A 24,162-nucleotide genomic window follows, 5' to 3' on the forward strand; every position below is an offset into this window, starting at 1 on the left:
GAAATGTTCCTGGGAGTATATTAGCCTGAAGTGAAAAGTGATTGGTTTATTACAAAATCACACCGTATATTATCGCCTTGGTGCAGACAGCTTCGTTGGTTATGTGTGTACTTTGGCGGCTAGTAGCTCTTACTGCGTGCAGCTATCAACAGCTACTTCTTCCAGTGAGTCTTTTGACCAGGTATATAGTTGGCCCTTTAGCATGCTGACCACCTCAACAGGTGACAGTAGCGCGGTGGTGACGCCCTCTCCTCGTGCTATTGGTGAAATTGCCAACTGCACAATGTGGATTGCCCCAGTCAGTGACTATGATACGTGCTTCAGTATCATCCATACTTATCACCTGTCCATGGATGAGTTCTACGCAATGAACCCATCAGTGAAAAGCGACTGCAGTGGCCTCGCTCGTGGTACCAATTACTGCATTTCAACCTATCCAGGTGGAGCACCCGCTGGTTTCCCTGGCTGGAACCCAGGTTCTAGCAGCCCAATAAGCAGCACGCCTGTGGCGACCTCCACAACCCCAGGCAATGGTATCTCCACACCATACCATATCCTATTCAGACTGACATGGTTTCAACATGTGATGAATTCTACAAGGTTATACCAAATGATTCATGTTTTGACATTGCCAATAATCACAGCATTCCTCTATCGTCATTCTACAATTGGAATCCTGCAGTCAAAAATAGTCGACTGCTCAGGCCTTCAGGCAGACGAATACGTTTGTGTGGGTATCAAAACAGCAACAACTGGCACTGGGGTCACCACCCCATATCCTATCCAGACTAGCATGGTCTCAAATTGCGACGCATTTTATAAAGTTGTCGCAGGCGACTCATGCGTTGACATTGCAAACAGCCACGCCATCCCCGTATCATCCTTTTACAGCTGGAATCCCGCGGTGAACACGGATTGCTCAGGCCTCCAGGCAAATGTGTACGTATGTGTCGGTATCACGTCAACGGCTACAGTCACTGGAATTACGACTCCCGCTCCCATTCAGACGGGCATGGTACCCAACTGCAACGACTTCTACAAGGTCGTTACAAATGACCAGTGTGGTCAAATTGCGAGCGCTTACACTATCCCACTATCTTAATTCTATAGCTGGAACCCTGCGGTCCATACCGATTGCTCTGGGCTACAGGCCAGTGAATACGTCTGTGTTGGTGTGGCTGGAGCGGCATCTGCTACGACGACCGGGAGCACATAGAAGGAGCGTGCAAGATTGGCCGATTTGGGACTGCCAATGACCAAGTCGAATTGAGTGTGAATAAGAGTGGTTTGCTTAGATTCTCATAGATCTCTTTGTCTACTCTATGGCCACCGGATGATGCCTAGTTCTGAAAGTTGCCGAAGTTCCAAGTTGGGCCGTGTAAACTCTGGCTCGAACAGGTCACGTAGTGTTCCCATCCCAAACTTGGGGTTTTTGAAATCCCGTCCCTGCATAGGATTTTCACCAGAGCCGTACAGAAAGTCATTTAACTCGTCTTCCAGCCAGACGCCCCTTCCGATCATGATCTCATATCCCGGCATAACAATCCGAACACTTGGTTTGATGGTTTCATCGGACCAGCGAAGCTCTGTGCGTATAGCCTCGAGAAGGTGATTCAAGCAGTCCCCTCCAATTTGAAAATAATGAAGACCAAACTCAAGAGAGCGCAGCGTTCTCGGGAGGAGCTTTAGTAGATCAAGAATGTCTGACTTGGAGGCATCGAAACACCAGAGACCAAAGTGGCGAAGGACTGGCCAGTGTTCAACAGGAAACACATTCTTTAAGAGAATCGGTGGGTCCATAGGGCCAGACCCGATTGTGGTTGATAAACTGATATATTCGAGGTCCTTCGCTTCCCTGAGAGCGCGATAAAGGTATCCACTGCTTTGTTGGGCCCAGTAATGAGTTCCATTTCCGCCAACGAACAAGGGCAGGTTCAAATGGCTGAATCCCGGGCGCTTCATGATAGCCAAGAAGTGATTGTATTCATCGCTTGGTTGATCTAACATGGAGTAATTGATGCCGGTGACGAGCAAAAATGGATCAAAGCTTAGCTCTGATATATTGTGCTCGTGTTGAGCGAGAATGCGGAGAGCAATTCTGACCCCGTGCCATTGCTCTTTATAGGCCTCTGGTGCCCGAGACCATGCAACCGGGATTGTTGGATTCTCGCCGAATGCGGCTGTTGGCCATCCTCGCGGGATGGGGTAGTTGAACCCGTAAGGCAGCGACCTAATCATAGGCGTTTCATACAACGGCGAGAAAAGCCACCCATAGACCGCGGGTGTAACAGTGAGTCTTTTCAGGGCTGGAAATCGGTCGAGGCCGTAGATAAAAGCATTCTCGTCGCGCCCAGAAGATATCACCTCATCCTGTTGCTCTATGCAATTTTGATAGAGCTCCCAGCAATCATGCAGGGACATCTGCGCGTCAACCTGTTTCTGTCGTGCGATGTGGTGGGGAAGATCCCGGTCCCAGCACTTCCTATGGTCGATGAACTGGATATTATTCTCGCACTCTTTCCTGAACCAACGGGGTAAGTTGGGTTCAGAGTCAGAGTCAGAATCAGAGTCAGAGTCAGAATCAGAGTCCATTTCGGGGAGCTGAGGCGAGCTTTGGATTCCACCCTCTATCACCTCCCACCAGTAGTCATCTGACAGGGGCGGCGTTGAAACAAAGCGCGCATCATCCCAGATTATCTCTTTGATTTGATGCCGAAACTGAGGATGGTCTGCGATAGCATGAAACACCTCGATATCGAGGGGATTGGCGGAGAGAAACACCCTTGAGAGACATAACGGCGTCACGTCGCTGAGGACTTTGCATGTGAGTCGCAGGCGCTTTCGATCGCGGTTGGTCAGGAAAGATAAAATCAGTAACCGAATCTCGGGCGAAATGGCAGCGAGCCAGGGGACCCGGCCTTGCGCTGAGGCGTGGGGCATTTGAGGCCTGAGACGGCATAAGATATGAATTGGATATTGTGTTGAAAGAGTTTTTTGGATGGTTCTTGATATGGCAGATGTGGGAAGCTTGGAGGGCGCGATTCTCGTGGGCTGCAACCAGGATGCACTAGGGGACACGTAACAAGCGCTCGTAATACGCAGGAAATCCGATCTCCACAATACTGGGTTTCTGGTCCTGCATGTGAGGCTAGGCACGCACCAGCTTACCAGGGTGTGGATTGCAGAAGGGATTTCAAATTTTAGGATGAAGAAGCAGGAGGCCGAATGAAGTAAGATTTAGAGAATTTCGTAGAACGCCAGGATCAACCTAAGAAATCATAAGTCTAAGTAGGAATACACACCAGGGCAGTGAAACTACTTTAAGCATTTCTGGCGAAAAAATCAGGGAGAACCAGAGCAAAAACATACAACAGCCAGGATTCGCATGTGGTCACCCACCATACTACTAACTGGCCGGCGTGTGGCTTAAGTACGGCTGAGCGGACGGGAAGCCCTGTTCTCCACACCCTATGGTCGTATGTACTGAGATGTGCCTTAAAACAGTATATATGGGTTAAGGTTTGTATATTCGATTCTTGAATGAGCCCATACCCATAACACATACTAGATAAAAAGGAACTGAGATGTATTGCGAAAGCAATACGCATCAGCTTGAGGACGTCATTAAAAGTGTCTTCAACGAGGAGCCGAGGCGACGCTGGAAGTGCGAAAGGCCGGAATCAATCACAGACAAGCTATTTCTGTCCCAGAGTTATCCATGATTTGATACACGGTTACCATGGTGCTATATGTTGTGCAGATTATCCCGCTAGTTTCGTATAGCGAAACGCTATACCGACATGGAATCCTGTTCGGGCTACTCTCCCTCAGGCTGGGGTGACCCCAAGGCGTATGGTTGACCAACCTGGATAGCTATATTCTCTCTGTAGTTTGAATAAGGTATATGCTCATATTCCGAGTGCTTTTGGTGCTGCAGATGCGTCAGTGCATGTCCCCTAGGTTACGCTTTCTTGGGTTGGTCGAGCACTTTCTGTCGTATCCTGGACATTGAACACCACGCTTGAGACATCGAGTGCATGCCGGATCTTTGCGATCGCACTTCGGTAAGTAGCTGAGTCTTTATTATCGCTAATTGGCCAAATATGTCGCGAAACCAGTACCAACCTTAATCTTGCGCCTTTTACATATCTCACAGCCCCTAAATGAATAAGGAATGCCGCCCCTTTAATCATTTCGCCCTGTCGAGTATCTTGTAATATCTTGGAACGATTTTAATGCTCGTAACACGGTAATCAAGGATTGATCTCAGCCATTGATAGGTTAGGAGTGTTCTTTTACGTTCAGTTTTTCGCGTCCTCTTCCATGACCAACACGTGACTCCTACCAGCTCCTGAGTAGAACCCTGAGACGACTGACGGAGCAGTTCTGGGCAATGTGCGCAGCCACCAGTGCACTTCCGAGTTGGGATGTATCGTTGTAATGTCAATTCTACTAGCTACCCACTTGCCTATTTACAATCAAATCCATATATACACGGTTGTGAAAATTCCGCATATAGTATCTTTTTCGACTGCCTATTATGTTACTATCCGGCTAGAATCGTGGATATAGAGTGATGGAATGTATCGAGTGACTGGCCTGGCCATATACCATGACAGATGGTTGTTTGTTCTGTCTTTCCCGGTTTATGGCGCTTATATAGTCAGCTATAAATGTTCTAACAGGAATGGTCTGTATAGCTATTAGAATACATTGGAGTTACTGGTTAATGAGAACAACGAATTAAAAGGGTAATGCAAAGTTAAAGAGGGTGTTGATTCAAACGAACCAAACTCCTAAGCTTCATGGGGGTTGAAATACCCATAAGAATACCAGTGACTCGAAGGTTAAAAATCCGAGGTGCTATACAGCGAAAATACACGTAAATCAAAGAAGGGGATATTGTAAGGCCGTAGTCCTCCGGATACGATATGGGTAATTGACGAGTTAATATAGTGCCCATATCCATTTCCCTGACATATTCCATCCCCAACGAGATTTTCGCCTCAACTTCCTACAGTTGAAATAGATCAGATACTTGCGCAGCACGTACCTGTGCACGTGTGAATGCTCTTGTACGATATGTAATGTCAGAAAGAACATCCTCAATAGGCCCTTGGCCTGAAATACCGTGATTCTGGCCATCTGAAAGTGCACTGGACGACTTTTGAAGAAGGCTTTGCAAAACGGATTTTCCGGAATGATCACTAGGCAAGAGTTCCACCAACCGAGTGGCCTTTTCAAGGCGAGTGATTGCCTCTTTCTCCGCAGTTTCCATTAACTGGCGTGGTGTGCTGGCAACGCATATCTTCCAAAACGCATTCGTCTCATCATAATAGTAATATCCGTGACTTGGCTCGCGTACATGCAGAAAGCGCGAAGCGGGGCCGATACAGGCCTAGTAAGAGCCTGGTGTTTCTGGAGCTGGCGACGGTTCGATCAATGCGGTGAATGCGTTTCCTCGATGAGCAGCCGATGAATTCCATTGCTTTCCTTCTTTCCACGCTTCGACTATTTTCTCATACGTGCCTTCGGGGAGGGTTCCCGATTGACGGTAGATGGCTTGCATGTGATCCACCGAGATTTGGCCGTATTTAGCCAGCATCACCCGATGGAAGAATTCATTTCGAGCGGCACTGTTTTTTGTCGACATTATCGCCTTCAAAATGGATGGATTATCTGTACAGGCGTCTTCAGGGCCCAAGATGCGCCAGCCGCCCTCGAGGGTGTACCGGTAATTCACTTCAGAGGGTGCACCAGTTGAATTGATATCGGGGCTGAGGGCATTATTGTTCGCATAAAGGAAGTCGTATGATTTGCCTTCCTGATCATAAGTGAACTCGCGTGTGATAGGGGCAGGCTGCTCTAGGCTGCCTTTTCTTTTCTCCAAAACGATTCCATATGTCGCATCGGCCCACATGCCACCTGCTGACCCGAGAACAGCTCCAGGATCGCCGATAGGCAGATTCAGCATCATGTCCTTTGCTTCTTGGGCTGAGTTTGCGAACTGTAGAGCATGAAAGGTGGCAGCACCTCGGCGGACGCCGTAACACCATTCCTCAAGTGGACCACCCCCGGAGCAAGAACCATCCAAGATTGCCCCTCCATGATGGACGTAAGCCACTCCCTTGCTATTCAAACCCGGATGTCCAGCCATATACTGCCGGCCTAGTATTGGAATAGAGCCGTTCACTGAGAAGGGCGTGTAAATGAAAACGTTGCCCTTCTCAGGATAGGCCACAATGGTAGCCTGAAAGCTGCAGTCATGGTCAGTTGATACCCCAGCAACAAGCTGGCTTTTTGTTGTCGCACTTCCCCAGCGCAAACACCGCTGCATCGATCGGCGACCTCCCCAGTAGCCAATAAGCGACCACTTTCACTTCCACCAAGGTAAGATCGGACTCCCATATCCGATGTATTCTCGAGATCTTCACCAAACATCATGACATGGTCCGAAGGAGGTCTGTATCCTGTCCAGATAGCAGTATCCTGTTCTACGCCCAGGGGAACACCACACTCCTTTGCTCCGGTGGACCAATTGTTGCGAGTTTTTCCCTCGCCATAATATTCCTTATTGGCTTGTATTTCTATTATACGGCAGAAAATAGACGTCTTGATCAACAATACGGCCTACCGTCACATTTGGCGCCACTTGATGATATTGCCGAGGACACCTTTAACCAAACTGATCGACAAATGTCTAACTTCAGGTACTTGAAGTAAAAACTAGACAGATTCTTTTTGTCCATTTGACACCCATAATGTTTTACATGAAATACGATGGAGTTCTTATTTAACGAAGAGCTTATCAAAAAATTGTGGAATAACTCTGTTGTCTCTATAAGGCTATAAGATCCCAAACAGGTGATGAAAATATTGACTATAACAAAAGCTGAAAGGGGAAGTGACTAAGTGGGCAAAGTAATCTAACGTTGATCCCAAACGAGGTGCGCGCATACCGAAACATGTAATCCAATGATGTTGAAGAAATGGAGCGGTAACTTATCCGTACCCTTCGCGTACCCACAAGCAAATGTCCTAACCCCAAGTACTAGACCCTAGGGCATCTTCTATTCTAAATTAACCCAACCCTCTTATTCATCTGGTGCTGATTCCGTTTGATCTCATTTGCCAATATGCATACTAACCTCTTGAGAGCTTATCCCTTGTTACTCTAAAGCTCTTAGGACACAGAGCTACCACATAGGATAAATCAGGGCTAGTCCCTGGTGGGTTCGTGGCTTGACTAGTGTAGTGGTAACAGGGCTGCGCCTTGAGAGCAAGAAGGAGCCTGGCGCATTTTGGAAACTAGACAGCACTGAAAGAGAAGAAGTCCGATATCCTTCCTGGGGAGTCTCAAATAAATTGCTTTGATATCTCCGATCTCAACACGGTCAACTCAATAAAGCTAACATCGATGCTTGTACGATAAAAGAGATTGGCTACTTCCCCGATACAGGCACGCTTAGTCTTGGCGTAAGCAGTCAAAATATTATGTCGACCCACTCTTTCCCTGAACATGCGAGCGAATACTATAAATACCTGCATTTACATTACAGTCTTGGATTTCATAAACGTTACTTGGAAACCGGTCCAAATATAGGCAGCGGTCTAACGTAATGTAGTAGTAGCGCTTGGGCTTGCTAAACCGGAATCGAATGCGAAGAAGGGGAGAGAGAGAGAGAGAGAATAAAGATGTTCTGGAATGGATGTGGGAGTTCGGGTAGACATCGCATATACTCAGAGAGAAAGGAAGCTTCGAAACTAGAGTACTATATCCGTTTACGGTCTTCTTACCGCGTGTGTACCCGCTTAGGGAACCCCAGTCCGGAGTGAAAATCATAGCAGACTGCCAGACAGAGCGATCAAAGCCAGAAAAAGAAAGACCCGAATTAAACTAAGAGGGAAAGCAGCTAGTGTGGTCAACTGCTATTCCAATTTAAGAATGACTGTGAATCTGGCCAGCGGCATTCGCCCCTGAAAAAACCTTGTTTAAAGTTCTTGGCATGTCAGTTATGTCGACTCCATCCCACTCTGTTCTGAATGGCCCAATCACGGAGGCCTGATGTGGACCCTCGTGGAAGATCAGCAAGGATGGCAGGCTAACCTGCAGAATACAAATTAAACTATTGACGATCGTTCGGGGACTGCTGCTTGAAACGAGCTAGACTCGAGCTTTCTGCGGGTGGACCTCTCCACAAGTCCACGAGCAACAGTCTCCCCACAACCGCGGCATAACCAACTTCGACGGATTTCAATGGTCTTCAACGGCCTTAGCGAGGGCGGAGAGAGTGTGTCAAAATGGACGATCGGAACTTTGTTGTTTTAGGGGGCAAACCAAATTCTGCTGTGATATAAAAGCTTGGTTGGGATCCCGACACGTTGAATTCACCACTTACCACAGTCGTTCCTTATTTTGAACATGATTGTCACTCGTTTGTTTGGCCTACTGGCCGCCACGGCTGGCGTCGCCAAGGCCGTCAATCTTACCGGATACGAATATGTTGTCGTTGGTTCCGGTGCTGGAGGTGGCCCCTTGGCAGCTCGCCTTGCGATGGCTGGCCACAAGACCCTCCTTCTCGAAGCTGGTCAGGACGAGGGCGAAACCTTCAACTACACCATTCCCGCCTATTCGGCCAGAGCCTCCGAGGACGAGAAGCTCTCTTGGAACTTCTTCGTTCACCACTATGCCGATGATGAGCGCCAAGCTCGCGATTTCAAGACCAGCTACGAAACCCCCACTGGCGAACTATACACTGGCTTGAACCCTCCTGAGGGCTCAAAGCTGATGGGAACCCTCTATCCTCGTACAGGTATGTATCGTGCTTTTAGTCTGAGAAAATTTGTTCAAAGATTCTTATCTTGAGTTATCCTAGGCACTCTCGGTGGATGTACTGCCCACAATGCCTTAATTGCTGTCTACCCCCACCAGTCCGACTTTGAATACATCTCAACCCTGACTGGCGACAGCTCTTGGTCGCCCGAGAACATGCGCAAGTACTTTGCCAAGCTGGAAAGGAACCACTACTTGCTCCCCGCCATGGAGGGTCACGGTTACAATGGCTGGCTCCAGACCGAGACCGCTCCCCTGAGCATCGTCCTAGAGGACCCCCAGCTGCTTAGCATGCTTACCGGTGGTGCTTTCGCTCTTGGTAACTTGACCGACAATGTCTACAATATTGCCACCCTGCTGGCCGGTGATGCCAATGCTGATACGACTATCCGTGATACCGTCCCTGGCTACTATCAAATCCCTATCTCGACTGACGATGCGCACCGCAACGGTGCTCGTGAATTCATTATCGCTGTGCGGGATGCTACGAACGCTGACGGCAGCAAGAAGTACCCTCTTGATGTTCGCATGAACACTCACGTTACCAAGGTGACCTTCGATGAGACCGTCGACCCGCCCCGTGCTACAGGTGTCGAGTTCCTCGATGGCCAGTATCTCTACAAGGCTAGCCCTCTGTCAAAGACTGCTTCTGCCGGTATCCCTGGTTCCGCCACAGCTTCCCGTGAGGTCATCGTTGCCGGTGGTGTCTACAACTCGCCCCAGATTCTCAAACTAAGTGGTGTTGGTCCCGCCGACGAGCTAAACAAGTTCGGCATTAAGGTCATCAAGGATCTCCCCGGTGTCGGCACCAACCTCCAGGACCACTACGAGATCTCCGTCCAGGGCACTGTCGAGGAGGACTTCTCCTGCTTGAACGGCTGCACCTTCAGCATCCACGACGAGGCCGACCCCTGCATTAACCGATGGGAGACTCCCATCCTCGGTGACCACGGTATTTACTCGTCTCCCGGTCTCGCTGCTACCATGCTGTACAAGAGCTCCGTTACTGCCGATGATAGCTTCGATATCTTCTGTTTCGGTGGCCCAGTTAACTTCCGCGGCTACTTCCCCGACTACAGCATCAACGCCACTGATGAACACAACTGGTTCACCTGGGCCATCCTGAAGGCTCACCCCCGCAACACTGCCGGTACCGTTGCCCTGCAGTCTGCTGACCCTCTGGAAGTTCCTAAGATTACCTTCAACTACTTTGACACCGGTGTCGGCGACTACGACGCCGATCTCACTGCTCTCTACGAAGCCATCGAGCTCGCTCGTGACGCCTTCAAACGCCAGCTCGTCAACGTCACCGAGGTCCTACCCGGTGCCGCCGTCACTTCCAAGGAAGACATCGAGACCTACGTCAAGGACGCTGCCTGGGGTCACCACGCTTCGTGTACCTGCCCCATCGGTGCTGACGGTGACCCCATGGCCGTGTTGGACTCTAAGTTCCGTGTCCGTGGTGTCTCTGGTCTCCGTGTCGTTGATGCTTCCGTGTACCCCAAGATTCCGGGTACTTTCACGGCTGTGTCTACCTACATGGTTGCCGAAAAGGCGGCTGATGAGATTCTGAGTGAGCTCGCTGCTAGCTCTTGATTTTGTAGATGAGATTTTGGAGTTGTGTAAGTTTTAAGGGGTGAATGTATATACGCGCGGGGTGTTATCAGGAGGTAATTTTCTTACTGTGTACTTCTAATAGAGAATTCAATATCAAGCAAGACTATGAATTGAATGAAATGCATCATTATGGCAGCCATGACGGATCTGAGCCCGTTTCATACGAAAACCAAGCTCTGATCCAATTCTCAATATAGGAACCGGGCGAGACGATAGTTCCAGCGCTTTCAGCGAGCTGCTTCTTCTTCTTCTTCGTCTTCTGCAACCCAGTAAGCCTCGACTTCATCGGTGCACGTCCTTGCTGGAATCTATTATCCTTCTTCGCAGTGACCAAAGGATGGGTACTAGAAGAGTAGAAGAGATTGCTGTCAACTACGATAGCGTTAGTCCTGCGGCAGGCATTGCTCAATCCAGGCACACGAAAAGTCTATTGGGTATTCGCTCATTGAGCGTATATAGCTTGAGGTCCGGGTGATAATCAGAAGATGACACGAGTCTCTGTCAGATCTATTTTGCCTTGTTAGATGAAATGGAAAGAAAAGGCAAAATTCAGTGCATTTCGTCATCATAATCGTTAAGGAACTACTCTGTGTACCATAGACAGTACTGAAAATGCAGGTATTGGCGAAAATTCTATCTCATATCACATAAACCATAAAAGCAGGTAAAGAATGCACTCAAGCAAGGAAAGCCTCTAGCTTTGCCTTATTCAAGATCTCTGCCTCAATCAACCGCGCAGTCTCGGAGACCTCTCCGTTGATGCGCTGATAGCGCACCAGCGCTGGGACGTTGTTGACATTCCACTGTGTGCGGTAGATGTTCTTAGGATCTTTCCACCTGTAAAAAGAGTTAGCCAACGTAGCACTATAAGACTGAACAAAGTTTCAGACACGTACACTGGTTTCTCTCCCACGGAAACAAGAGCTACAGTCGGGGCATCGGGCGCAGTGAACGCAGCATCGATGTGTGGCAGCGCGGCACGAACGTCAGGGCACCATGGCTGCTTGGTGATGACATCGTCGCCGGAGATGAACGCGAGGAAGAGTTTTGCGTTGGGAGCATCGGGAACTTCCAGGAGCCTTGCAGAGGCCGGCAGGGTGAAGTTTTTGATGATGGGCATTTTGTTGGGGGCGTTTGGAGATAAGGGATAGGTTGTTGATGTTGTTTTCGGGTAAGAGTGGTGCCAGGTGTCCTCCACTGTTCACTGGAGTCATGAAAATTGAGATTCTATGCGGTGAGAGTTCTCAGAGAAAATGATGCCATTTGGGTGCTTTGTTGGTTGATCGGCGATTCGGAGGTTTTGGTGGAACGTGGAAATTCTGCAACAATCCACATGTACAGCGAATAATAGTGGGCATTACGTAAAATGCATAAAGTTTCATGTACAACCCAGCCACATTAACACATAATCTTTCAATGCATAGGGGTAAGTGATTATGGCTCTTTAATCCTTGTGCGCTAGCAAGATATTTTTCATGTCAGACAAGAAGGACGTAGGTAAGATGCTGCATTTTAGGTGCTTGACAATGTTCTCTCACCGTATTTCAGGCACACTAATTATGTGCACAAAATGGCCCTTGTATTACTGAGTTCGAGAATTGAATTACGAAAGAGGTTTAGCGTGGAAGTGCCAAGTCTCGATGGTGGGTCCTCCAAGTCTCGATGCCAGCTATGCACTCATAAACAACCCTTTTAGATAGCTGAGTTCGAGAATTGAATTACGAAAGAGGTTTAGCGTGGAAGTGCCAAGTCTCGATGGTGGGTCCTCCAAGTCTCGATGCCAGCTATGCACTCATAAACAACCCTTTTAGATAGCTGAGTTCGAGAATTGAATTACGAAAGAGGTTTAGCGTGGAAGTGCCAAGTCTCGATGGTGGGTCCTTTAAGTCTCGATGCCAGCTATCTAAAAGGGTTGTTCATTAAGTGACCGCTACAATCCACCTTAGGTGGGCCTGCTCAGCAGAATGGGGCTTGTGTATGCACTTAGTATCAACGCAAGGAACATGATCGCCTATAGAGTCGGCACTGAGAAATAAGCACTTCAGAGCTTAGAAAAGACTATGTTTCTACTTGTATATTGGGATTCCCTAGGTTTGAAAACTTCGACTGGATTTCAAAGTCAGCCATACCTTGAAAGAAATCCCAAAAGATATTACCCAGGCTGTTTAGGAAGACATCAAAACACATCTAGGGGACCTGTGAAAGACTGCAATTCAAAGTGTATCTGGCTCGATTCTCTTCGCTGTCGCTAGATTCGATTTTCTGAACTGCCAATGGAGCTTAGCCTGTGAGGGACTGTTGAAGCGCGTGACATTATAAACGCTTAGCTGTTAGGGCTTGCGACCATAACGTTATGTGCGCTACTGATACGTCCTTGTCATGTCAGAACATAGCATCCCGCTATATTTGGTCTTTTGGCCTGTTCGATTAGCGGGTCCGGGCGCATGTCGTAACCTTAGCACTCAAAATTCACCCTCTAGACTCGATCACTTTTAACGTCCCAGGCAGCTCGAAATTTTCGTCCACTCTATCTAAACTGATTCTTAACAGTATTTTATACTGGGCTCAAGATCTAACGATTTACATGAGTCGACTATTTAGACCCTACCTACAAGCTACTACAGGTAGACAGAGCGCGTATGGATGGCAGATGATATTGGCAAAATAAGCCCTCATATGCTCTTCAAAGGCTGGAGCGGACATTATGTATAGTGTCTAGTTTAAATACGAGAAGACCTTGTAGCATCATTCGAGAGGGTCGTCTGCCGCTTTGACCTTCATTTCGTTCTTAAGAATGGATTATGAGATATGTACAGTACAATACAGTAGTGGGCTCCTTGACTTCTGAGCCTGTGCGCCCTGTAGAGGGTCTTGCAAAATTTCAGGTGATATCTTACCCTGAAGATGTCAAGCCTGTATACGCTCAAAACTGCCCGGCTAAGTGTTGTGGTTCAACTGCTTCCTGACCGGCGCATTTTTTTTTTTACGCTGCAGTCATTCCAATTACGTGTCAGATTGCAAACATCTCCATTTTCAAGGCGCTTGGCGGGATTGACCCGGCTTTCTTGGCGTCTTGGCAATCCTTAATATAGAGGTAGCGGGTTAGATCCGTTTACAATTTACCGCTGGGTTTGTGGCATTACCAAGGTGTTATCATGTCTTCGCCGCTTGATCCTGTTCGGCACGGCCCTAACCATGTGCCTGAGAGCTCCTGCCATTATTATTGTCCCGCTAGTTCCCCTCTTTCTTTCCTTCAAGCATTTGATGCACAATTCGTGGCTTAATTGAACCGAATGCAGCCTTGCTTATGGCCTCTGCGACTAATTTCTCGTATAAATACGACATCATCCATCGGCCCGAGACGTATGGCGGCCCTGCCAAGCAGTTTGAAGAAGTATCAGCGGGCGAACCCGCCTTGTGCATTTGGCATAGCCATCTTGATGATCAAAGCTTTGCTCTCTAAACTCCTCGGATATCTCAGAGCTTTCTCGCCTCATCCATCCCACCCTGCCTACACAAGCTAGCTATGTCCGCAATGTAACCTCGTATACTGGTCTCTGCCATGATGCTTTACGGTGCTGTGACTTACCGTTGACTGCAAGAGCTTGCATCTTGATTGGAGGAACCCCCATTTTCTTTCGGAAATTCGAGCCTTGAAGCAGTCAAAGGGAATATGTACTGGCTATAATTTTCGACCAATTTATCCATCTTACTATCAACTTGTCATTCTAGAGATGTATATAAGGAGCTCAAAATCCAGTAAATTCTCGTATATTCTCTTTCCTCGGAATAATACTCAACTTCTTTACATTATATCAATATGAAGACCATTTCTACCATCCTCTGTCTCACCCCTCCCCTTGCTGGCAAGTGCTGCCCCAGGTCTTGAAAAGAGGGAATCGTGCAACGTCTTCAATTACGATGGTCCGGTGCACTGCAGAAGCAGCCCGTCCTTCAAAGCTAATTCAGTCACCACTATCGGTGATGGGGATGCGTGGGACTTTTCTTGCTATAAGTCAGGAGACTGCTATGAGGGCGTCTGGTAAGTATACGTTCTAAATAGATGATATTGACGGTAGATGCTAACGATACTTAGCTCTTGGGATTATAACTGGGAGTTGAAGTGCTATATCAACGGATATTATACTTCGGATCAGTGCAATTCCAGTAAGTTCGCGTTCTTGACTGCTCAGAATGTTGAAACTGACAAGCATGCTTCATCATTACAGAGAATCTTCCCAAGTGTTAAAGTAGGCAGTGACCCAATATTGTGGGTGAAGGATCTTTTCGCTGCGTGGAAGGAAAGACTCCTCTTGACCCAGAAGAATGACCACGATGACCACGAGGTTATAAGCATTGAAAACTTCATGGCAGTAGGAGATGTCAAATACCACAAAATTATTTGATCTATCCTCTATTCGTTCTTCGGTAGGATTTCATAGCCAGAATCTTGTCTTTCCAACTTGATTCGAGTTAACAAGTCAATGCTAAGCAATTGAATGTCAATGTTAGCGTCTGAGTTTACGTTCTGAGACGTCTAGTTAACAGTAACTTCTTGAATAATTTCTTAGTCACTCATGTAAATCTGCTCTCTATCTGGACTAGCCCTTCTATATAGTCCGCGATCCGACGGGATCCTCTCCAGTCAATCAGCCACAAGCTGCGCCAAATTTAATGCGCACGCCATATCCAGAAAGTTCGTACGGATACTTCTGCACAGCTGCACAGAACATAACTAAAAGGCTAGAGTATACTCTGGAGTCTCGTATTCAGGAACACGAGATAAAATGGGAGAGAATATCGTGATTCGTGCAATCCTCAAGCTAAAGCTCGTATTATTTTAGCGTGACGCCTCACACGGGCAAAAGGACAAGATTCAGCTAACTCAGCAAGAGAAGAGGCTACAACAATTCAAGATATAAATCAACATAGCTGTGCTCCTTGATTCCGTTTCTCTTTAATCTACCTCTCCTCTTCAATTCAATACCAGTCATCGAACAAAGTCGCAAACTCAAAATGTCTTCGTCCGGCCTTGTCCCTGTTATCATCAACCTAGCAGGTCAAACTAGAATCAATGAAGTAGTTCTAGCTGATGAAAACGCTGAGTCATTCGAGGTTCTCGCTACCAGCTTCTACCAGAGCCTGCGCCCCAGTATCCCCGAGTTCTACTTGGAACAGGGAGAGCGAACTATCACCAAAATGTGGGTGGAATGGAACCAGGGAGGCGGCAACTTTCTCCCCATGGAGACGGAGATTACCGAGGCCAACCTCCGTGCCGTCCTTCGACTGCTTGCTGTGCGACGGGGTGTTGATATGATCCGCGTTTGGCTCAATGAGATTGATTAAGAGGTCGAGTGAGTATTTGACAATTCATGCGCCGTCATGAAGTAATCTCTGACTTCTCGAGAACCTAGTCTTCGCCTGGCTGTGTTTTGAGAATTCCCTTTACAGCATTTTTAGGTTAAATTCATGCTCAGAGGTGGTATAATTTGCTTGCAGTCGATGTGACAGGCGGTGTTTTATCAGATAGACATATTCAGCCTCTTAGCAATTCATGCAGGGTTTACTGTGAATTAAAACAATTAGAACCCTCATGTTACGGAGATTCAAATAGTCGCACTGAGCTGTCAAGGGTACCAAATTTAAGGAAAAGTGCCACCTCATCGGGTGGCTGAACTCCACGCTGGAAGTCCTGCCTAAATAGGAAGCATAGTACGGCTAAATGCTGGCGTTATCTCAGACATCTCAGCAGGTCCAATCTTGCCCGTTGACATTCTGATAAGATTGAACATGTCTCCATGAACAATTGTATCGTGCATGTCACATTCGGCTTGGCTTGGTTACGTTTCCCTTGCATGCTGTCTCTGGCTTATTTCTAGAATTGAGACGAATATACGACAGCCTCCCTGGCTACACGGAATGATACCATCCCATCCGGCGAATTTAAAGCCTGGATGCTGGAGAACTACGGTTCGAGTGAGGTATCTATCTCTGGGAGCTCAGGTTTTCAGACAATATACATTCTCAAATATCGTAAAACTCTCCTCCTACTCTCCACCCCCGTCATTCAATATCCATTACTAGCCACGTTCATTACTCCAAACGTGAACTCAGCGGCAGATCCCGACTCGACCGTCCAACATACACCCTCTTATGCGTGTCCGTAACACGCCAATTCTGCTCCTTTACATCCCAGTTACTCAAATCACGACGCGTCAATGTAGCTCGGAAAGTCGAGCTTTGCCCAGGCAGCAGGTAAATTCGGTCAAAGTTCCTTAGCTGGCGAGGTGGGTTATCACCGCCGAGATCCACATAGAGCTGGACGACTTCGTCACCGGCTACCTTGCCGGCGTTCGTGATCTGTGCGGTGACCTCGTATAGCTCGTCGTAAAGCATGTGGTTGCCACCACTCGACACCTGATCTCCAGCTGGGTTGAGTGACTGGGGGGAGCCGTCGCGTGCGTGTGGTGGGATGAAGTCTGTACGGCCGTATTCAGGATCTTTAGATGCGACACGCAGTGAGACTGTGCTGTTGAGGTATAGGTAGATAAAGGACCTGATGTACTTGAATGCGGCAGGGAACTTGTAGTCTTTCAGGTTGTGGCTAGGCGGTTGTCCGATCGAAGGTGCTTGAGCCGTGGTGCCAGTCGTCGGGCTGTATGGCTGAACGTGCTTCTTCACGACGCGGAGATCGGAGTATTTAAAGGTGGTGTAGGAAAGGCCATATCCAAATTCGTAAATTGGCTGGATGCCAGCTTTGTCGAAATGGCGGTAGTCAAGGTAAATGCCCTCAGTGAAATCCTGCTGAGGTGCTCGCTGGCCGTTATTGGGCTCGTACAGGATGTCGGTGCCATAATCCTTTCGGGCCTTAGCCCAGGTGAATGGAGAACGACCGGCGGGATTGACTTCACCCCAGAGTATGTCGACGAGGGCGTTTCCAGATTCTTCACCTGGCATGCCTGCCCAGACAATAGCTGTGATATTTGGGTGCTCATAGAAATCATTCAACAACACGGGACCGACAGAGTGTAGAACAACGATGGTGTTGTTACAAAGCGAGCTGACAGTGCGAATGACTTCGTCCGCATTCTGCCAGAGTGTCAGGTTGTTGCGGTCGCCCCAATTGTTGTCGACAGTGATGTACCCTTCACCGGAATCGGCATTCCCAAATACGATACAGGTTGCATCTGGCTGCGAGACAAGCGAGGAGATAGCATTACCGTCGTAGTTATCAAAGATGCTTTCGTAACGGCCATCATATTCAAGAACCTTGGACTGGATAGCGGAGTCCGGAGTGACTAGGTAAGGGAATTCGGTAGACCCAGATCCCCATCCCATGGCGAGAGTGCCTCGATCGCATCCACGATCCGCACAGCCGTTTGGACCCTTGGGGTTTGGTCCGGCATCCTCGCCGACAACAGCAACAAACTTAGGCTGCTTCAGTGGCAGAACGCCAAAGTTATTCTTGAGAAGGACAGTACCCTTAGCAGCAGTCTCGCGAATGAGCTTCTTATGGTCTCCCCGGACATCAATATGCCAGTTCACCTGCTCGTAATCCTCCTTGCTATAAGCGTACTTGAAACCGTACGTGTTATGGGTCCAGGCATTAAAATTGACGTCTGGTTGATCCTCAATTGTAAGGCCAACCTTGAAATATGCAGCCATGATACGCATCACCATATCATCCAAGCGCCATTCGGGAACGGTGCCGTTCAGCGTTGCAATAGTGAGGTTGGAGCCCCAGAAGCTCAAGCCGGAGTCAAATTCAGTATCACCCGGCATACTCATATCGAGTCCAGCTAGAGCAGATGAAACACCAGAGTGGTGGGCTCCCCAATCACTCATGACAAAGCCCTGGAAGCCCAATTCACTCTTGAGAATCTTGTTGAGAGTCTGACTGTTCTGGCATCCGTAGGAATTGTTGATCTGAGAGTAAGAACACATGAAAGAGCCCACACCAGCGCGAACAGCATCAGCAAATGGCCACAGGTATAGCTCATGCATGGCACGATCGTCAATATTGGAGGAAATAGTGTCAGAAATGGTATATCCATGACCTGCAGCTTCACCCACTTGACGGAAGTGCTCTTGCTCGTTACCAATGTAGTGTTTGGCACAAGCAATAACTCCAGTATCCTGTATGCCTTTAATTGTCTCAGCCATGGCGATACCAGTCAAGACGGGATCTGGGGAGAATCCCTCCCAGTTCCGGCCACCCTCAGGAGTACGGCCGAGGGGACCAGCAACAGGGCCCAATTGAATCGTGACTCCTTTTCCTTTGTGCTCCTGTGCCATGGCACGGCCTCTTTGGTAAAGGATCGACTTGTCGAATGTTGCGGCAGCCATTTGGCTAGATGTGAAAGCGGAGACATAGTCTGCGAACCGGACACCTTGTGGAGAATCCTGGGCGCAAAAGCCCTTGAATCCAAGACGAGGAATTGATCCAGTATTTCCTACACATGGTCCATTTTCCCAGCTTCATGGAGTCAGTAGCTAATCGCACGTAGATCGGAAGAAGTCAAGGAGCCTTACCCAACACCCGTAGTCAGGTTGATTTTCTCCAATAAAGTGAGCTGCGAGACAAAGGCATGGGCTTTCTGGTACGCAGTTTCCCAGCCTTCAGCGTGAGGATTCATCCATGGTGAAGGGTAGAAAGGTTCTGAGAAAGATTCCTTGGCTTGCGTCCCGTGGAGAAACCCGGGCTGCAGTGCAAAGAGTTAGCATGGGAAAAGTCAACTGAAACGCGTCAATTGACTTGTGGACAAACCTCATGCTCTTGCATGGGCTGCGCAGTCGCAACAACCTGGCTCGCCCATGACGCGAAGGCGAGAAGAATAGTAGAGCCCTGCATGGTTCAGGCACTGGGCGATTGTTGACCGAGAGTAACAAGCCGCCTTCAGGTCCGCCTTGCGCCGGTCTTGTATGATGAGAACCGACGAGAGGGGGCGCGTTCAATGCGGCCGCTGAGATCTCATCACATTCTTATATCGCGTCGAGCATTTTCGAGTCCTGGGTCACGTTGCCAAAGGGTGGGATAGCGTGCACCCGCGTGTCTCGAACTGCTTTTGACCCTTGGAAGGCACCCTATTGGCTTACATTCTGCTGTTTTGAAGGAGCTCGGGGCTTTCCATAACTAGTGGCGGCGGTCGTTATTTGCGATACTCCACAACAGCAGAGTAGTCTCGGCAGTCAGTCGATGATAATCTGGACAAGCTTGGGACTGGTTGTGATCTTCGCCTGATGGAGCAGGCATAACACCAATTAGTTATATTTGGATGGTTGTTCACACCCAGTTAGCAAAACTGATATTATTCTGGTATGATGGGTCAGCCATATGTACAATAGACGGCGCAAGGTATGCAGTGTAGCCATCCCTTGTGTATCCCTGCCAAGAGTGGTACCTCGCGGCATTGCCAGATACAATCACCAGGACCATCAGCTAGTCGTGCATATTCTGACGTTAGGAGACAATTGCTGGAACTTTGGGTAAACTTTGAAAGTGGTAGGGATGCCTGCCAACAGGCAAGTCGAAATGTCCTGAAGAGGGAGATTTCTTGCAGGCGATGAGATAACGGCAGATGCAGCTTTCGAGGATTGCTGCATTGTTCTCAATCCGAGCTATCCTAGCAAGATTTTTTCAATCTCCTTCATTCGGCTTGCAACCAAATAGTGCAATTCCATTGATTGAACCTTGAATTCTTGATGCTCGAGGGGTAGTACTCGAGTGTCAACAGAGGAGGCTTGGTTCTGTCGATGTTCATTGGTTGTCGTTCCTTGAAGGTGGAGACAGCCCCGGATGCAAACGAGTCAAACAAGGCCTCTGTGTATGGATGGTTCGAGGGTACAAAATGATACAACGGCAGGATAGGAGATCACTGATGGAAACCAGGGTTACAGGAGTTGGACTTGGTCAATTTCAAAATGAGTTGCTGCTCGGTGGCCGCCATCGGCCGGCGTACTTCTCACAAGGCGTTTATCAGCAGCTGCATCCGACGGGCGTAGAACAGCTACAATTGGCTGCCATCCCATCTACACCGTATGGTAGCCCGCACTTCAACCCAGTAATATCCCCTCATCCTCACCAAAGATGAGCCAAACCAACCTCAAGCCTGACTTACCGACGCACGTATCTGCAGGGCAGCCGTGTGGCTTCCTCAGCAAGGAATCAGCGAGAATCGATAGGCGCTCGGGCTTGGTGGCGCGGGGCTCACGGTCAGCTGCACGGTGATATGTGCGAAGAACGCTCTGCGCCCGGGTTGTCTATCGGCAACGATCGGCCATGCACGAGAAGCGAGCAAACTGGGGGCCGATGACGGTGTCCTTGTTCTTTTGTTTTCCTAGTGGTTCCAGCTGAGCCTCAAAGCACTCGGTCGGATCGACTCGAGAAGGTCAATCGATGTCGATGTCAGCCACGATGGCTAGTTCATCCTCCCGTTTGAACACCATTCGATGAAAGCTTTCACTCTGGGCTTCAATAACTCCTGATGGACGAGGGGAAAGCCGATCTTGCCGTCGCTTCCTGCCTCAGGTCCAACCGAGATCGATCGCATGGCAGACCCGCCTACCCCTCCCCACACCCCCGCCAGCTCGTCCAAAGGCACGCCGAATGTCATCCAGGGGGATGTGAATTACACTGGTCTCCAGAATGATGGAGGAGTAATCACTGGAAATGTCGCTGGATTCAACACTATAGTCGGTAATTTTTGATCCCCAATGAGTCATGCTTCACATAGTTACTGACCAGTTCAGGGACTCTGAATTTGACCGTTGATTCTGCCGCTGATCTAACGAATAACATTCAAAGTTTCACTGCTCGTGTTGCGACGGCTGCTGAGAGATTGAGAGACGCTGAGACCAGGATTCGCGCAACGTCTCAACTTTTGAGTAGTATTCGCGATTTAGTGATTGCGCGAGCAGCAAAGGAAGGTATCAATATCGGCAGAGATTTCAAACTTCAGGATGGTGAACAGACTGAAACTGGAAGCGTAAATTCACCTAACGATGGAGGAAATGCAACCGGCGAGGGTGAAAGAGGGGGCGTCGATCCTAGTCAACCTAGAGGGACCGGTGGAACAGTTCCAGGACCGACCATCTTGGAGAAGCCCTGTTTTCGCGACTTGGTAAATGCGAGTCAAAGCGCTGCAGATCGATTTGAGCGCATCAACATCAAAATTCACGAGGCATTCAGCAGTATCGAGCCTATGCAACGAGGACGGCCCAAGGTTGAGCTCAGCGAGGACGACCGGATGAAGTTCTTTTTGACGGAGAGGGATATCGATGACATGGAGAGGCATATTGAATCTCACAAATTAGAGGTTCACATCGCGTTGACTGCGTTTGAAGCGACGATGTAAGGATTCTCGTGATCAAGCACATTCATCGTCAAGAGCAAAGTCATCAATTAACATATCACCCGCACAGGGGCGACAAGCGTTCCGAGGCTATCCAATTAGTGATTCTGGAGATGTTCAAAGAGATCCAAAGAATTGGAGAGTACTTCTTCAATCGCAATCGTACATCTCCACAACCACCTCAAGATCCACATCGTTCAAACCCGATTTTCGACCCATACTCCTGGCAAAGGACGTATCATCATGCACGACCTTTCATCTTTCCCGACCTTTCCAGATTAACTTCCCTATACTTGGGCTGGACATTTACCAAAGGACGGCCACCGTATGTACAAATAAATACCAGCACCACGCAGTCCTCGTGGCGATGGGCTATCTGCAGTCAAATGGCCCTCTCAACTGAAGAGCTCTTCCTCAAAGTTCTTGCCCAGACTACCAAGCGCTCAAAGCTTCGTCGTACCATCCAGGATGATTGCAAAGACCTGTTGAAGACGAGTACCCAGAGGATGCTTGTGGACAATTTGCTGCGTGAACAAAATGAGAACTTGTCGATACACTATCCGTTTTTGGCGTTGAAGTTGGCAGGTTTGTCATGTAAAACGCGGAGAATTGGCTTTTTCACTCACGAGACGAAGAGTATCAATGTCATTTTGAAAACAGAATGGGATCCTGATCATCCGCGACATGGTCCCATACCACCAGGGGGTGGTGGTGGACCACCGCCACCACCTCCTGGGTTTGGTGGTCCTCCTTACGGCCCTGGCAGGCGTCTTGGAGGAGGAGGTGGTGGTAACGGCCCTGGGTATCCCCCAGGTGGAGGCCATTCGGACACAATTCATCCCCATGGCCCAGGCCATACCAGCCAAGGTCCACAACACACTCCTCAACATACTCCTGGTCAAGCCAAGCCATTTTCCAAGAGCCACTCACAACCAGAAGTCCATCATTCTCATCCACACGTTACTCCAACAATCTCCGACCCAGAAATCGTCTCGCGCGAGCCGCGAATGTACATTGTCAGAAAGAAAGACAAGAGTAAAACCACAGAACCAGACAACGAGAGCACTCGCCGTGTCTTCGTCCGAGATAGACATGGACATCGGAAGATTGAAATCGAAAATCGCCGTCCGACAAGCTCTCATACTGATTATATCGATGGACCTTCGACATCAGCTCGACCAGATCATGCTCCTCCTCCTCCACCCCCGCCTGGTCCATATAACCACTTCTACAAATCCCACGCGCAGGAGCAATACATACCAGCGCATTCTCGTACTCGCGTACCTGTACCTCCACCTCCACCTCCACCTCGCCCTTTCTTCGAAACGGTATACTCCTCCGACACCGAGCCTCGAGAATTCTTCCAAAGGCCCTCCAGACCTGCCCCCGAAAGCATGCATCCTCCGACCCAAGAAATGACACACGAACAAGAAAAGAAAGTCATCGACGAAATCTTCGCCGAATGGGAAGACGGCGTGCACGGCACACCAACGAGTCCAAGTAACACTAACGCCACCCGCAAGGAAAAAGAGAAAATGGAGCGAGAAGATCGCGCTAATAAGAACCGCACTTCCTCAGCGCATGTACCACGCATCGGACCGACCCGCCGGATGATGCTGGAAGTTGAGCATGAAGCTCAGACGCAGGAGAAGATTGAGAAGATGATCCGTGAGACGCATGTACTTGAGGAACCTGACTATCAACGCTCGCACTCGTTTGAAAAGGAGCGGCGGTATAGGTCCGGGGTGGACGTTTCTACAGATAGCGACGTGGACAGTGAAAAAGATAAGAGGTATTCTGAGACGGAGAGGTATTACCAGAATCCACCTGGTCATCCTGAGGTGATTATACCCGGACCTTCGAGGCGTCACGAATCATCAGCGCCGGAGATACATGTCAGAGAGAGGCAGTATGTTCGTGTGGACGGGGCTGATCCCTCGGGCCGTCTGAGAGACGGAATGAGTACTTTGGAATCCCCATTGTAGATCACCTCCCGGATGATCCTGAAAGCCATGGGAGGGTTAGGCTAGTTCCACCACGTATGAGGGAGAGAGAACGTGAACGGCCTCGTGTGGTCATGACGCAGGGACTTGAACCCGAACGGCCATCCACGGAGCGTGTAAGGAGGATTATTGAGACGAGAAGTCCGAGGGCAATGTATGAGTCTGTTTCTGAGGAATCTTCGTTTGAAGAAAGCGAATAATTAATGGTCGAAGATGGGCCGGGCTGGTTGGAGCCCTGCTTGGTTCCATGTGATACCCCGAAATATTATGTATGTTTATGGTTCGGAGGTGTTCTGAGAGAAGTAAACGCAGTTGAAATGTATAATTCCTATATATGCGGCTATATACACCAGATTTT

At 48.8% G+C, this 24,162-nt stretch overlaps 9 protein-coding genes across 9 annotated transcripts; 5 read left to right on the plus strand and 4 right to left on the minus strand.

Annotated features, from left to right (window-relative positions):
- Nucleotides 1-202: 202 nt before the first annotated feature.
- On the plus strand, nt 203-1,102 carry N7458_001743 (LysM peptidoglycan-binding domain-containing protein; the record flags this gene model as incomplete). Its single annotated transcript, XM_056905126.1, has 1 exon — nt 203-1,102. One exon carries the CDS (start codon nt 203-205, stop codon nt 1,100-1,102), a length of 900 nt encoding a protein of 299 aa, XP_056769233.1.
- Nucleotides 1,103-1,320: 218 nt separating this feature from the next.
- Nucleotides 1,321-2,940, minus strand: N7458_001744 (uncharacterized protein; the record flags this gene model as incomplete). The annotated part of the gene is made up of 1 exon (XM_056905127.1): nt 1,321-2,940. The coding sequence occupies one exon, from the start codon at nt 2,938-2,940 to the stop codon at nt 1,321-1,323; it is 1,620 nt and encodes a 539-aa protein (XP_056769234.1).
- Nucleotides 2,941-5,398: 2,458 nt separating this feature from the next.
- N7458_001745 (uncharacterized protein) lies at nt 5,399-6,337 on the minus strand (the record flags this gene model as incomplete). Its single annotated transcript, XM_056905128.1, has 1 exon — nt 5,399-6,337. One exon carries the CDS (start codon nt 6,335-6,337, stop codon nt 5,399-5,401), a length of 939 nt encoding a protein of 312 aa, XP_056769235.1.
- Nucleotides 6,338-8,422: 2,085 nt separating this feature from the next.
- On the plus strand, nt 8,423-10,429 carry N7458_001746 (GMC family oxidoreductase; the record flags this gene model as incomplete). Its single annotated transcript, XM_056905129.1, has 2 exons — nt 8,423-8,813; nt 8,877-10,429. The coding sequence occupies 2 exons, from the start codon at nt 8,423-8,425 to the stop codon at nt 10,427-10,429; spliced, it is 1,944 nt and encodes a 647-aa protein (XP_056769236.1).
- A 698-nt stretch (nt 10,430-11,127) lies between these two features.
- Nucleotides 11,128-11,570, minus strand: N7458_001747 (uncharacterized protein; the record flags this gene model as incomplete). Its single annotated transcript, XM_056905130.1, has 2 exons — nt 11,128-11,287; nt 11,347-11,570. 2 exons carry the CDS (start codon nt 11,568-11,570, stop codon nt 11,128-11,130), a joined length of 384 nt encoding a protein of 127 aa, XP_056769237.1.
- Nucleotides 11,571-14,371: 2,801 nt separating this feature from the next.
- On the plus strand, nt 14,372-14,856 carry N7458_001748 (uncharacterized protein; the record flags this gene model as incomplete). Its single annotated transcript, XM_056905131.1, has 2 exons — nt 14,372-14,492; nt 14,705-14,856. 2 exons carry the CDS (start codon nt 14,372-14,374, stop codon nt 14,854-14,856), a joined length of 273 nt encoding a protein of 90 aa, XP_056769238.1.
- Nucleotides 14,857-15,466: 610 nt separating this feature from the next.
- N7458_001749 (uncharacterized protein) lies at nt 15,467-15,796 on the plus strand (the record flags this gene model as incomplete). Its single annotated transcript, XM_056905132.1, has 1 exon — nt 15,467-15,796. The coding sequence occupies one exon, from the start codon at nt 15,467-15,469 to the stop codon at nt 15,794-15,796; it is 330 nt and encodes a 109-aa protein (XP_056769239.1).
- A 747-nt stretch (nt 15,797-16,543) lies between these two features.
- N7458_001750 (beta-glucosidase) lies at nt 16,544-19,301 on the minus strand (the record flags this gene model as incomplete). Its single annotated transcript, XM_056905133.1, has 3 exons — nt 16,544-18,926; nt 18,983-19,152; nt 19,218-19,301. The coding sequence occupies 3 exons, from the start codon at nt 19,299-19,301 to the stop codon at nt 16,544-16,546; spliced, it is 2,637 nt and encodes an 878-aa protein (XP_056769240.1).
- Nucleotides 19,302-20,998: 1,697 nt separating this feature from the next.
- Nucleotides 20,999-23,786, plus strand: N7458_001751 (uncharacterized protein; the record flags this gene model as incomplete). Its single annotated transcript, XM_056905134.1, has 3 exons — nt 20,999-21,146; nt 21,200-21,800; nt 21,872-23,786. 3 exons carry the CDS (start codon nt 20,999-21,001, stop codon nt 23,784-23,786), a joined length of 2,664 nt encoding a protein of 887 aa, XP_056769241.1.
- Nucleotides 23,787-24,162: the final 376 nt, after the last annotated feature.

Source organism: Penicillium daleae, assembly GCF_028827525.1.
Source record: "Penicillium daleae strain IBT 16125 chromosome Unknown utg000002l_segment0_segment0, whole genome shotgun sequence".
NCBI classification, from domain to species: domain Eukaryota; kingdom Fungi; phylum Ascomycota; class Eurotiomycetes; order Eurotiales; family Aspergillaceae; genus Penicillium; species Penicillium daleae.